This window comes from Magallana gigas, chromosome 10, assembly GCF_963853765.1.
Source record: "Magallana gigas chromosome 10, xbMagGiga1.1, whole genome shotgun sequence".
Lineage (NCBI taxonomy): Eukaryota > Metazoa > Mollusca > Bivalvia > Ostreida > Ostreidae > Magallana > Magallana gigas.
The window spans coordinates 17,494,638-17,510,288 of record NC_088862.1 but is presented as its reverse complement, the minus strand read 5'-3'; the positions used below and the strand labels follow the sequence as shown (position 1 = coordinate 17,510,288).

Here is a 15,651-nt window from a genome sequence, read left to right as displayed (position 1 = left end):
TACAGATTAAAGATTTTAGAGCCCTTTGGTCCCCTAATTTGAGGGGCCAGCCCCTTTTTCTTGAAATCAAATAAAAGGTCATTTGAAGCTACACAAATTTTGTTCAACAAGTGTTTAGAAATTCGTTACCGTTTTGGAGATATATGAGAAAGAAGGTTTTAGGGGCCGGTCCCTTTTCTCCTTTTAAGGGCCGTTTAACAAAATTTTGACGGTTGCAATTTGTTGAGAACATCATTTTGAAAAACTTTTCTTTTATACTGCATTACAAAATATTTTACCTTTCTGAGATAAGGGTGATCAAATTTTTTGACTTTTGGCCCCTAAAAACCCTTAATTACGTAACACATGATAAAATCATTACATTGCTTGAATACAGAACTATAAGATAAACACATTTGCTTCTATAATATTTCACAAAATATCTCTCAGTAAAGGGCTACAGATTAAAGATTTTAGAGCCCTTTGGTCCCCTAATTTGAGGGGCCAGCCCCTTTTTCTTGAAATCAAATAAAAGGTCATTTGATTCTACACAAATTTTGTTCAACAAGTGTTTAGAAATTCGTTACCGTTTTGGAGATATATGAGAAAGAAGGTTTTAGGGGCCGGTCCCTTTTCTCCTTTTAAGGGCCGTTTAACAAAATTTTGACGGTTGCATTTTGTTAGGAACATCATTTTGAACAACTTTTCTCCTGTACTGAATTACAAAATATTTTTCCTTTGTGAGATATGGGTGATCGAAATTTTGGACTTTTGGCCCCTAAAAACCCTTAATTACGTAACACATGATAAAATCATTACATTGCTTGAATACATAACTGTGAGATAAACATATTTGCTTCTATAATCTATTACAAAATATCCCTCGGTGAAGAGCTATGGGTAAAAGACTTTAGAGCCTTCTAGGTCCCTAATTTTAGGGGCCAGCCCCTTTTTCGTGATATCAGCAGAAAGGTCTTGTAAATGTGAACTTTTTTTACATTACATGTTTAAACAAAATATTTTCCAGAAAAGAGATAAAGAGAGAAAAGCACAAAAATTCACGACGCTTTATTAATGTCAATTTTCGAGCCATCGCGAGCTTTGGCGCCAGTAGTGTTAAACATACAAAACAACAATCATGCAAAACTTCAATCTTTCCTCTACCTACCGTAAAAATTTGAGCTTAATATCTCTTATAGTTTAGGAGAACAACAGAAGACAAAATACCCATATAAAAATTAGAAAAATCTCAATATCTCAAAAACGGATGTGACGTCATCAACACAAAAAAAATTTAATCAGGTTCAGACCAATATCTATCATATCTGAAACTTTCATTGAGATCAGCCGAGCCGTTTCTGAAAAATCGCGTGCACAAAAATAGGAAGAAAAAAAATAATAATAATAAGAATAGGGAAAAAGAAACAAAGCAATAACAATAAGGTCTTCCGTTGGAAACGGAAGACCTTAATAAGAAAAGTGAAAAAGAAACAATAGAATAATAGAAGGGTCTTCCGCTGAAGACGGAAGACCCTAATAACTAGAGCAAAGCTCGTTGCAAAGCAACGAGTGGGTCTTCCGTTAATGTCGGAAGTAAAGCTGAAAGTTCCTGTAAGAAGCAGAGCTCTTAAACCAGTAACAAGAGAAAGTAAAATAAAAAGATGAAAAAATCGAATAATTCTTGGTACGACTTAACAAAATCCGAATGATTTTAAGTACGACTTAACAAAAACCTTCTTGATTTTAAGAACAACTTAACAAAAAAAATCCAAATGTGTCTAAGTAAGACTTAACAATTATTTTTGGTACGAGTTAATTTTACTATTAACATTACGCTATTTTTTAAACCAAGGACGCGGAAACAAAATTTCCGGAAAAATCAATTTTTAAACCCCGATATCTCTGTAATGCATCGTCCGATTTTCAAACGGATTTCAGTTTCGTATTCAGCATGACCAACTCTACAAACCTCGTAAACATTTAAAATCAAAACGAAAAATTCGAAAATTTTAAAACACTTCCGGTTTAGACCGGAAGTGACGGAAACTAAATTCCAGCCTTATGTCCAAATAAAAACGATCAATGCTTCAACACAGAAAATTCCAAGTCTCTATCTTGAAGCGTTTTTGAAAAACGCCCTGGACAAAATCACTTTTTTAAAATTTAAAAATTGACGTAACGTTGAAACGGAAGTGACGTTGTAGTTGAAAATTTAACATCTTTTAGGGACGATAATGTTACAAAATCTCTGAAAGTTTCATGTTAATCCGTTGAAAACTTTTTGAGATATTAAGCTTTAAAAAAGTCAGAAAAATAAAGAAAAAGAATAATAATAATAATAATAAAAAGAAACAATAGAATAACAAGAGGGTCGTCCGTTGGAAACGGAAGACCCTAATAATAAAAGGAAACAATAGAATAACAAGAGGGTCTTCCGTTGGAAACGGAAGACCCTAATAATAATAATAAAAAGAAACAATAGAATAACAAGAGGGTCTTCCGTTGGAAACGGAAGACCCTAAAAAGAAACAATAGAATAACAAGAGGGTCTTCCGTTGGAAACGGAAGACCCTAATAAAAAGAAACCGTAGAAAAACAAAAGGGTCTTCCGTTGGAAACGGAAGACCCTAACAATGAAATGCTTTCTTCGGTGATACATGCGGGCTATAGAGACATCCACATTACAGAACGCGGGTTACGTTAATTTTTTTCGGTATTGATCGCTACCTTTTGTTTATGTTTATTGTTTAAACATACTCATACACACCTAATTAAGTGTATCAAATACGACAGACCAACTAAATACAACCCCCCCCCCCCCCCCCCCCCCGTTCAACGTACTGAATCTACAATTCTATTTAATCGCTTTGTAAGTTCATGCGTACCGTTGTATTTTTGTGATGCGATTTTTATAAACCATAATCGTTGAAATAATTAATCATATATAAGCATTATTTACATTTTTTTTTCAAAATGCAAGATTGCATGTAACTTTTGATAAGACTTCTGCATTTATTATGTCCATTTTTTTTTTACACTAATCGATAGTACAGTGCCGATAGACGTAGCTTATATTCAGTGAGTAGTAACATTTTTACATGTTTACTTAATTTAGTTTTCTTATTATCAATGTTACAAGATGAATAATTAAAAATGTATCTCTGCATTAATCTCTCTCTCTCTCTCTCTCTCTCTCTCTCTCTCTCTCTCTTTCTCTCTCTCTCATTGAATACGAATATCGGCCGAGTGATTATCAATTTAAAAAAAAAGATGAAAAATTAAATAAAAGTAAAAAAATATCGCGATTCTCGGATTTTTTTATTGCTGTACATTGTACATTGTAACATACACACATAAACATTGACTTCAGTATCATGGAAATTTGTTTCTTGCATAAAAAAGAAAAGATGAGAAACCATCATCTATGAAGATGAATTGTACGTCCATGCATGTTATTAATTGTAAGTGTCGCACATCTAGTGTTTAAATTATATTTATCGATAAACATGACTTGTTTATTCATAAAACGGCAATTTTTTCGACTTGATATCAAAAGTATAGTAGTATAATGACTGCATTTACAAACCTGTTTAGTTTTAAGGAATTTTGAATCATGTACGTTACTGATTTGAGATGAATATTTATAATCATATAAAAATGCTAGAAATCCATGAAAATGTGGTGAGTTTTCAGGCATGCTATGATTGATTTTTTTTTAATGTAAAATAGCTTAAAAAGTACACACAACACGTGGATTGGGGTTGTTTAATTGCACAAGAAAATAAAATATGCTGCGCTCAAATAATACACAAGTTTTTCAATCGTACAGGCAGATATAATTTTATGTTGTTTTATTAAAGGCACTTTACATGAAAATGTCACTAAGAATCAGATTTTCCCATGAAATCAAATGCGATACATCAGAGTAAATTTTTACGCTGTGAAAAAAATTCTCAATTTTTTCGAATCCGTTAGTAACATGTATGCGTTGTAGCAACCTCTAATGATACACCGTCCACTAATGATATAATGTTGCATTAGTGGTCATGGTGTTGACCACTAATGATATAATGTTACATGTATCATTAACGAACAACCTAACCGTCCGCTAATGATGTAATTTCATATTTATATCATTAGCGGTCAAAAATTGTAACCTCTAATGATATGGCAAAAATGTAAAATAGTATTACCTTGACCACTAATGATATACATTTGCACACAATTTCAATTGCATTAGTGGATGGATTTGCAACCTTTAATGACATTATATGATATAATATAATACACCTGCGTTCTATATTTACAAAGGCAAAATATCAAGGAAAAATAACGACATTTACATTTGCAAACAAAATCTACTAACTGACGTCATAGATGCTACTACATAAGAATTGGTTAAATTTGGGAGGGGGCGAGTTATTTAATCATATATATAGTCCTTTATTGTAATATACATCATTTTGACATTGCCCCTGACAGTTTTCCGTTTTACCTGAAATAAAATAGTCGCATAAAGACAAAATACATACAATTTATGACTTCGTTTGTTTACTTCAATATCCAAATTGATCATCATTAAACAAAAAGGAGTTGTGTTAGATATTTTTAGTAAATTAGTAGAGGATAAATTTGAAGATAAGCAATTTTACGATATTAAAAAATTATTGTAAAACTTTTAGAGGGATTTCATTATCATAAAAAGGTCCAGTTGATATGACTATTTGCTATTGTGGTATGTAGTACAACTGAATCACTTATCTGTTGTTAAGTTGAATATATGGGTTTGTTAATTATAGATTAGAACAACAAAGAATATCAAATAAAGTTGGTTGAATCAAAACTACTAAACAATAGTCATCATGTCGGTGTAACAAAGAATATTGACTCGGGTTGAAAATTGACCCGGGATAAAATTATATCATTAGTGGTCAACATCCTGACCACTAATGCAACTTTATATCATTAGAGGTTGCTACAATGCGTTTTAATTCGTTCAATAATTTCAAAATTTGATCGCAAATTCTTTCGTAATAGAATTATACGAGTATGCCTTCAACCCCTCTTATCAACAACGAGTATGCAGTGTAGTTTTTGTTTTTCACTTAAAAAAATCATACATGTATTGCTAATACAAACTAGAGTACTTTATTAATCATCATCGTAAATCAACGATCAGTCGCATTCAATCATACGCAATAAGTAAGCGTATGCGATACGGGCCTTTGGTTTCGATATATAAAACTGACATCCCAATTAGAGCATATATATTTTCATCACACACAGAATGAAAAATATGGTGTTTAAGTTTAATAGCTGATGCAAAAGCAGCATTATTATGATATTTCAGCATCAACTTGTGTGCAATATTACGAGTTCGAAATGTGTAGATATTGACGTTACATGTATATTTCATTTATTAAATGTTTATTTTTAAAATCAACATGTAATATTTGATCGAAAAAATATTAATCGCGGTATAAAAACAAGGCCAGACTCTAGTTATTCAAAAAGCACAACACAGACGCAGAAAAAAAATGGAAAGAGCAAATAGAAAAACTGCGTTTACAATGCCGCTACTTTGACGTCGTTTTCTGAGCATTGTGACGTCAAAAGATAAGGGCCCTTTTCTCATGACGGCAGTCAAATTATGTGTATAGTATTTTTTATAATATGAGAGTGATCACAAAAAGTGAATTCATAAATTCGTCATCGCAAAGATAACAAGTTAATATACAGTACATATCGAATGTTATTTAAGTTATGACCCCATTATACATGAAAATGCATCCTGGGAAAATGAGACAATTACGTATACAGGCATTTTTCTTGTTTTGTTATCAGCATACAGCATACACTGGGTTCCAAATCGACTTCTGAAGAAACTCGCGGAGAACAATGTGCCATTTACCCAGTGGGCCAATCATGTATCTAAGAGCAAAATGTGATTCAAGCCGTGCCAAACTAAACTTTATTACCTACATATACAATATTATAATCAGAAGGTGATAACATATCAGAATGATGCATCCTTGTGTTGTCTGGGATTTAGGAACGATTTTAAACTTTGTTAGCTAGGTGCTGCTCAAATGCATTTATAGTCCCATTGTCATGAGTCTATATACATGCATGTAAATTTAAGTCTTTACCTGTGAACTATTAATTTGTTGTATGTATGAAATGATGTACAATTGTTATTCAATTATATATTATACTATATCCAGATTTCTTGTGATTTATGGGTGGACATAAAACACAGGAGAACTGAATGGCTGAATGAAATTCAATCATTTTAACTTAATTGTTGCATGACATTGTACAGTACTGTGGTTTCATCAATATTTGTTGAATATCAATTTTCGTGGATTTCGTTTTTAAGTTGATACACGAAATTAAATGTTCATTGAAATGCAATTTCTATTTACATTTTGTATTGATGGGGTCATTGGCCATGAGTTTACATCTCCTTGAAACTGTGATTTTCACTTTATCCACGAAAATTGATACCCTTGAATATTAATGAAACCACAGTATGAAATGAAATTTGTTGTTTTAATTATATATGATATAATTATCATGATCTCAGATGATTTTTGTTGATATATAAAACACTTAAATTAAAGGCTGAATAAATTTTAATACTAGTAATAATACAGGTATATACATGTACAGGATATTTTATTGCTACAACCTTTTTACCATAATTATAAAATAAATTTGAATATTACAAGTGTACACTGTGTTATCATGAACAACACCATGCAATATTTGAATCCAGTTTTATATCTAAATTAACATTTAAAGCTTGATATATATAATCATTAAAAATATAAAACTTGGATAACATTTTATAACAACATTGTGAAACTGCGTGGTTAGTTGATTATGTATTTCCTGTAAGACTTTTTTCTTCTGAATGTGTCGTGTCATGAATGAACAATTTTATTATTTACTAATGGTAAAACTCTAAGAGTTAATTGTTTTAAGAATTTTAAAATTGATTATACATATAATCATAACTTAAATTATGGTAATTTTTGTTTATTAACACATACTAGAATTTACTAGTTCATCACATTTTGTCTTTCTTCACAATGAAGATTAAAAGATAAGTATCCATTTATTATACACTTGCAGACTAAAGTTTTTCTTTGTTAAATTTGTTTTTTTAATTTACAAATAATTATTATTATATCAGACCTAAAACTCTTTAAGTGTTGTATTGAATAAGGAGTTTGCACGATTGTCCAATTTGAAAATACTTAATCTTTTAATTAATGCCCATGGAAACTTGTTCGAAAAATATTACTGTAACAAATGCAAGCTGAAAGATTGCAATATCTACATACTTATGACTTAATGCAATTATAGATCCCTTCACGTTAACTGCAATACTTTTTTTTTTGCAGGGCCAATTGACATAGTTTGGTGAAATATCACGTAACATCAATTGTTTGAATCATTTAATTATCTACCGACTAAACTTTGCCAGAATATATCAATTTGCCCTGCAAGAGGGCAGATTCGCAATTACCATGCAAAGACTTATTACTACGTTATGTGTGAATTGTCTGGTTTATTGCTTTTTGATTGTAACAGTGTTATACTTTTTATGATTTTGAGAATAAAAATTCTTGTTAATTTATTTCTTGCCTCAAAGTGAAATTCGATCTTCATGCAAAAAGTATAAGCTGGGTTAAATATTGTTATTATGTACAAATGAACATTTAAGTTCATTGACCTTGAATCAAGTTTCCACTCAATGTAAAGGTCATAGCAGACCTTTTGTGTGAAATACTTGTTTGGAAACTACTAGTACAAATATATATTCAACCCTTGGTCCTATATGCCTCTTACTACACCTGTCCATTAAAATGCATATTGGATAAAGGGTGTGCAATGACTTTGAGCTTAATTTCAAAGTCAAAGAATCTTCAGTATATAGGTAATGCCTATTCTCGGTGAGCACTGCATGTAATCTTGGATTATCTAGTTGAAAGATTAGAGTTCATTTGACTTGAAAAGTCATATAATTATTTTGTGTGATTGTCCTTTTACCGTAAAGCACAATTGGCTGTGTACAATTTGTTACGGCGAATAGAACGTTAAACCTCCCGCGCGGAAATTTATGAAGGTCATAAATATTATGGGCTCGTTATTTAGGTCACAACAACAATTAATGCTGATTTAAAATACATTATTATTCATGTTCATTGATTTTGACACTATCCAGTTTTGTTTTTAAAATTTCAAAACCCAACACTATAAAATTACAAACATTTGAATTCAATTTTTATGTCTACATTTAATATAAAAATGGCTACCTCGTGTATTTAATTTCAATAAAGGCATGCATACAGTTTGCCAATTTATTACACGAATTTTAATACATGTAAATAAAAATTGCAGTTATAAACAATTAAGTTAAACATTGTTTTTGAATACTGAAACGTTCGTTTATGTCATATACATGCACTGCTACAGTCAAATATATTTCTTCTCTAACTAAGAAGATAACTTATTTACATGATAAATTTTATTTTCTTTACTTTTCCTGAAGAAAATTCACCTACGAAGAGGTTGTCTTTTTTGTCTACCCATAAACCCCATGGATAGTCTATATCAATGTTGTTTATATATCGAAGAAAATGTCCGTCTTGATCCAGGATGTGAATACAGTTGTCATCACTGTCTGCCGTCAGGATCCGACAGTGACTGTCTGTTGTGATGCCATACGGGCAAAATGATCTCTCAGCTGTAGAAAATGGACCGTTGTATGTAAATCGCAGTCTTCCATTTCGATTTACCACCACTACTGCACCAGCCTCGCTATCAGATACGCAGATATCCTGGTTGCTGTTCTCGCATAGGAATTTATTAGGCTCATAAGAGTAGAGAGGTTGCCCTTTGTCATTAAACTGAATGCTTTGTTTCTCTTTGAAGTCTGCGTAACGCACAACTTTTGATTGTTTTAGATCATAGCTACTCATCATTATAATGTATAGGTCACCAGATAAGGTACTGCAGACTGCGTGACAGGTAACCATGTCTCAAATCTTATCACCTCTTCAACTTGTTTGTTTTTTATGTGACACAAATTAAGCGATCTCTTATTTGTTGTATCTATAAAAACAAGATCTTTACTCTTTGTCAACGCTATATATGACAAAAAGTTTATTCCAAATGAAAACAACAATTCCCCTTCGAAATTATACAGTTTTATGGAGAAATGTCCATCGCTCGACCACCTTCCCATTGCCCATATTTTTTCGTCACTTAATCCAGTGATATCAAAAAGACAAGTACATCCAGTGACAATAGTTGCGATGATCTGCGGTACATCTAGCAGTGGTCTAACGGCGGAAGACGACTCACCTCCTGTGGAACTCTTAGGGCAGATAGATTCTTCTGCTGCGATGGAAAGAGCTGATATATATCCAAATTCTTTAAAGAGTTGTTCTCTGTCGATCTTTGGAGGTGAGAAAGTAAATCTTGAGTAGAAGAGACATTTGTCTAAATTCTTCATTTCTAGATGTATATGAAGAGACAGAGTTAATGTCATCAGAATCCACTAATTTCGTCAGATCAGCAATGCTTTGTGAAATTTCAGAACTGGTGCGTGTGACTTTATCTTCCTGTTCGTTATGGCCATCTAACTGTTGGGCTTCCATTTCATCGATATCAGATTCAAGTTTTCCTATGATTTCGTCTATTTCTTTATGCCAATCCTTTCCTCTTTCCAAAATAGCTATTTTTAATCTCTTGGAGTTTTTCCTCAAATCAGATTTCCGAGATGAGATACTCGATGCAATTTCCTGATACCTGGGGTATATGCATTTCTCCAATTCCTTTAAAACTTTCGAATTACTCCCTTTTTTCTTCGAATGTTTTCAAAAAAGTCGATTAATTTGTGTTCTTGATGGTCACCAGTAGTCACACATCTTGTACAAATAGAAATTTTACACTCTTTACAAAAGAATTCATATTTGTTTGTGGCATGTTTTGAACATGTTGGGTGAACAGTAGTCGATTTTTGCTGTTTGATTAGCAACACTCTATGTTCTTTAGTTTCATGCAAGAGATGTTTTCCAGCACAGGTTTTACAGAGGTTGGAGTGGCAAAATTCACAATGATATGAAGGAACAGGCACCTCACAAAGATGACATAGTAAGACATCCTGGTTACTTCTACTTGGGTCCATAGTCTGAATGATACAATAAACATTTACAAAACTAAGATATATTACCATTCAAGGTCTTTCATAACATAAAGACTATAGTCTGTATAGTCTTTTATTTAAAGAATAAAGAAACATTAGGTTAACAAATAGGGTAAAAACCAAAAATTATTGCTGTTTTTGACTAGAAGGCACGGTAAATATGGTACTTCAAGGGTAGATGAATTATCGTATCGAAAAAAAACAGCAATAATTGTTTTATGATATGATTCAGCGACGATTTGATACATAAAAATTAGTTTTAAGCCATAACTGAACAAAAATGAAAAATGCAATATTTCATAGTTCCTCTGTAAAGAAAATGAAATGTTATATTGACCTCCTAGGTCACATGTAGGTTAAAATAACGTTTTATTTTTTCTAGATTGTTGAACACCAGTCAATCAGACAGCTAAGAATAAATCGATTATATATGTCCGCGAGTAGCCCATGCGACAACCCGTCCTATTCAAACTAGTCTTCAATATATATACTTTGCAAAGACAACGTACTCATGCCATGATAATCATTAAGTTTGACATATCATTATTTTGCCTCGTTTATGAATTTTTAACATCATCTAGACTACAAAAACAAATCTGTATTCAAATAATAAAAAAAAACCCAAACATATCGAAAGTTGTCACAACTTCTTAAAGAAATTCGTTTCTTGATTGTCTCTATATTTCAGCGTTAAGAGTAAAATCAAGAACCTTTAAACTTTTGTAGTAGCTGTACATAAATATGCACATAAATGACACACATACTACAAACCTCTGTTTCAATCCAACATGGCGATATCAGGTAAGTGATCTAGTGACCTTTTTTTATTTAGATCACGTGGTTGATTTAAAATGCATGCATGCGTTCCTACATTCTTTACAACGATGGCAGTAGAGCACCTCTCAACAGAATTGGGGCATGCATTTGTATTCTTACAATTCTTTCATTTTAAAAAAGACGTTTTGAAATAAGTTAACACTGATTCGTTCCACTTTTTCATATCAAGTAACGGGTATCGATTTTTTTAATGTATGTTGGAGGTTCATGTTACGCATTCATTTTTCACTTTAATATTGCATAAGAGAAATAAGTTGAAACCTTTCCAAGTGAAGTAAATATATTTTGTTCAATGTATTGTATATTTGTATTGATACAAGAACAGTCAAACAATATTTTACAGAAATAAAAATAGAGGATTTGTAAGTCAAACATTCGTGGTTTTTTTGTCATTTCTTCTTTTCTTGCAAGAAGCAATATGTCAAGTCGTACATTTTTTTCAAATTGTTGAATATTCCATATAAATAAGTACATGTATCGATACAGATGATTCCTAACTTTTACATGTAGTCTTATTCTTGATTTACAAACTGGGTAAAAATACAACCACTTTTAAATTTTAATTGATTCAATATCAAATGAGGACAATATAAAAGTTGGCAGCTGTACATTGTACATATAATCTTTAAACATTTGTACTTTGCTGACATTATAATAATAAAGCGAATAGCAGTTACAAGTTGCTTTTAAATCTTGAACATGTAACAATTAACAAACATAGTTTTGAATACACATAGTTTGTTTATTGTCATGTTATATAGTAATTTACAGATACAATCATGTCCTACATAAGATATTCAGAACTGATCAAAACTTGGTTTTTATCCGATTTCTTCCATCACCAACTGTCTACAAAAATTGGCGTTCAACGAATGATGGTGGAACCACAATACTGAATTTTCTTCACTTTCCCAGTTCTTTTCTCAGCTACAAAGAGGTTGTTCTTGGTATCCACGCATAAGTCACATGGATTTTGCAAATGACAATTGTCAATGAACCGAAGAAACTTTCCGTTTAGATCAATGATATGGATTCGGTAATCGTTGCCGTCCGCTGTCAGGATACGGCTCTGGTCGTCTGTAGCAACGCCAATCGGGTCAAATTGTCTCTTTGTCGGTGGACCGTTGTATGTAAATCTGAGATTTCCGGTCTGATCGACAACTATAACTGAACCGGCCATGTAGTCGGACACACAAATATCTAGATTCTTGTTCTCGGTGATACATTTTTTGGTGTGACCAGATGAATAAAGAGGTTGACCTTTGTCATTGAATTGAATGGTTTGTTTCTTTATGGAGCCAGAATAACGTACAACTTTAGTTCTTCTGTTGTCGTCGCTGAGCATGATCACCAGGAGGTCACCAGACATGGCGACACAGACACTTCGAGGCCTCCATCCCTGTAGTCTGATCACTTCCTGAGGTTTTGTATTCTTCACCATGTTAACAGTTCTGTCATTAGGATCAGTATAAACTAGAGAGCCATCTCTTGTCACTGCTATGTCAGAAGGCACGTTTCTTGACTTGGTTTCGATGGACTTCAGTAGTTGTCCCTGGAGATTATGTAGTTTCATAGTGCTGTCAACACCACAAGTCCATATTTCCTCTTCACTAAGACAGGCCACACTGTTTATAAAACTATGGCCTATAGCTGTGTTTATGGTCGTTCTGATCTGGGGAACATCTAGCAGAGGGCTGCCTGATGGAATGACGTCAGAATTTGCATCTTCATTGACGTAAACATGTTCTTCTGTTTTTAAGGAAAATGATGACAGGGTACCAAATTGCTTTTGAACCTGTTCTGTATCGATTGGAAGTGGAGAAAAAATTGGCAACGAAACCTTGCATTGAGGGGGAAATTTTCTAAATTCAGCGTTCCTGGATTTATATTCTTGGACAAGAAGGCACATGTCACTGGAATCAAGTAACTTCTTAAGATCAACAATATTCTGTGTGATTTCGGAAATAGTGCGTGAAATTTTATCTTCTTGGTTGTTCAAAAGACCAAGTTGTTTGGTTTCCATTTCATCAGCATTAGATTTAAGGTTGCTGATTATAGTGTCTATTTCTTGTTGCCATATTTCTCTTTGTTTGTTTAAGTCTTTTGTCAATTTTTGAGAATTTTGACTCAGATCAGCTTTCCGGGCGATGATGTTGGATGCCATCTGTTGATATCTTGGATAAATATATGTTTCCAATTCATGCAAGTCTTTTTGTAAATCTTCTCTTTGCCTTTCAAGACTTTCAAAAATATCAAGAAATTTGTGTCCATTATGGTCTCTTGAGGACACACAACTTGAGCAAATAGGGCTGGCACATTGTTCACAAAATAGCTCGCATTGCCTTGTTGTATGTTTTTGACAAATAGGATATAAAACTGTAGATCTACGGTTTTTGAATGGCACTACGTTGTGTTTTTTTGATTCGTCCAACAGGTGTTCTCCCACACAGTTCTTGCAAAGGTTATGATGACAGATGTCACAGTATAGTTTGGGGACAAGTGCATCACATTGGTCACACCGCAACACATCCTGGGCGCTGTGTTGAGGATCCATTGTATGACAAATCTTATCGTGTATATAAAAGCAAGGGCCTCATCTGAAAAGTTTTTGAAAGAATATCAAATCCAAGATAGCTAATAAAAGTAAACAAAAGAGCTTTCTTAGCAAGCTTCTATGCTAAGAACTTTCTGTATCTCGTTTTTTTAACAGGCATTCATACGGTTTTTTGCAAATAAATTTGTAAGCTTTTGAAGTATTTTGAACGAGTGGTAGTCATATTGTCAAGAAAGAGACAATTTTTGGTAAAAGAATGTTTGTCTGCTTTATGAAGAATAATTAAATGTTTATAGATTTGTATACGATGTAAAACCTATGCATTTTTTGTACTTGATGGCAATTCTGATAGAAAAATTAAACATATGACGTCTGTTTGTCGTTTGTATTACATAGAGCTTTGACACAAAAAGGCACAGTATCACAGTATTGTAGTTCCAATAGTTTTATATATTTTTAAACTAAATATTTCGTCATATCCCGTCAAGTCAACAGCACAATGTGAAAATAGAGAGAGTAGATTTTCCAATTAAAAACTATGTAAACGTTTAGTTTGCAAATTCACTATTACCTTACGTTTATCCTAGATCGACAACCGTTCTCCATCATGCATTAACAATTTCATGATTGGAGTGTACTCTCTTGATATGCTGATCGTGCATGTCAAAACTTTTAAAATAATAAATTTTTTCTTTCGTAATCCAAAAGCTCAGATCCAGCTCCTTATTTTAACACATACAATGTATATTTGAACACAAATATTCCAAACATTATATTAGATTTCCAAACACAAACCTTCAGGCTGCTGGTATTGTTTTCTCTTCCTATTCTTGTACAGCTTGCAACACTTCCTAGTTAAATATTCATAATGGGTTCATAATAACTTATTTTTATTTTGAATGAGGAGATTTGTCATCCAGTCTCCGGTTACTCAAGTACTTGTCGGATATGCTGAATGAGTTTTTTGTCTGATCAACGAACACTAAAATCAGTACACAATTATATGAGGCGGTTATTCTAAAGCCATGCAATATATTTTTTTTGGTTATTTTTTTTTCTAGCTGATCATCGTAACATTGTTTTGCAATAACAAACTTGTTTTGCAATAACAAACTTGAAATTGAAAGCTCTGTTCTGATTCGACAACAATTAAAGACATGAACTACCACTTCAGTCGATTGCAGAAATTTGCTTTGTTTGTGGGGCCACGTTATAATAACAAAACTTTAATTTATTTCGTAGAATGCAATATTTTCCTCTGTAGCTGACTGTATCCTTTAAAGTTTGAAATCAAGACGTTGAGTAAAACTTTCTCTAAAGTCTGTGTTGGTTTCAACAAGCTTACAATATAATTTTGTAAAAAAAAAATTTTTTCTTCACTCTTTCTTAAAATTTCGATTATGTACAAAATATCTTATAAACGATCTTGACGACCGATTCTTATCTAATTCAATAAAAGTTATAACAGCAATATCTCTTAATATTTGGGCTTGTTAAATTGATTTTTTGTTTATTGAATTGAATTGCGCCATAGTAGTATGAGAAATAGACCAGTTTATGCAAGACCGTGAATATCTTTGCACAATCCTTCATAAAACATCTCGAGATTACGTTCCATCGATTTTCAAGAATTATTGTGATAACTTGGCAACATAAAGAACTGTGTCGATACCCTTTATGAATTAAGTTGCCATAGATAATACAGATTTAGAGATGCTCCATCTAATCTGTACTGGTACAATGTTAGCAATCTTTTAAAGTTCAATTTCCTTGTTTATTTTGTTTACTTTTCTACGGAAAAAAAATAAAGAGGGTTTTGAGTAGATATACATTTTGAGATATATATATATATATATATATATATATATATATATATATATATATATATATATATATATAATGTGATTCAGGAAGTGGACTCTCTTTGACATTGACAATTGTTAGTAATTCTAAAAAAAGGCTCAGTATTTTAGTAATTGTTTAAAATGAAGAGTAAACGGACACATATCCCGTCATTTCTTCAAAATTGTAAAAAGAATCTCACCAACCTTAAGTTTCCTTT

At 32.3% G+C, this 15,651-nt stretch overlaps 2 protein-coding genes and 1 long non-coding RNA gene across 4 annotated transcripts in view; 1 reads left to right on the top strand and 2 right to left on the bottom strand.

The window, feature by feature from the left end:
• The window catches only part of LOC117683556 (peroxisomal bifunctional enzyme), a 44,110-nt gene extending 36,521 nt beyond the window's left edge, over positions 1-7,589 (top strand). Inside the window, exon 18 of the mRNA XM_066073629.1 lies at positions 5,824-7,589. Within this exon, the coding sequence (XP_065929701.1) occupies positions 5,824-5,927 (104 nt within the window). The 3' untranslated portion in view covers positions 5,928-7,589. The remainder of the gene's footprint in view (positions 1-5,823) is intronic.
• Positions 7,590-8,336: 747 nt separating this feature from the next.
• LOC117683563 (uncharacterized) lies at positions 8,337-11,095 on the bottom strand. The gene is made up of 2 exons (XR_010710153.1): positions 10,970-11,095; positions 8,337-10,183 (listed from the first exon to the last, which is right to left on the bottom strand). It is a non-coding gene; the product is annotated as an uncharacterized lncRNA (long non-coding RNA).
• Positions 11,096-11,390: 295 nt separating this feature from the next.
• On the bottom strand, positions 11,391-14,500 carry LOC117683560 (E3 ubiquitin-protein ligase TRIM71-like). 2 transcript variants are annotated; one of them, XM_034453045.2, is made up of 2 exons: positions 14,385-14,500; positions 11,391-13,632 (listed from the first exon to the last, which is right to left on the bottom strand). In XM_034453045.2, the coding sequence occupies exon 2, from the start codon at positions 13,587-13,589 to the stop codon at positions 11,901-11,903; it is 1,689 nt and encodes a 562-aa protein (XP_034308936.2). In that variant the 5' UTR covers positions 13,590-13,632; positions 14,385-14,500; the 3' UTR covers positions 11,391-11,900. The 2 variants fall into 2 exon arrangements, with proteins under 2 accessions (XP_034308936.2, XP_034308938.2); XM_034453047.2 differs by lacking the exon at positions 14,385-14,500 and adding an exon at positions 14,161-14,355.
• Positions 14,501-15,651: the final 1,151 nt, after the last annotated feature.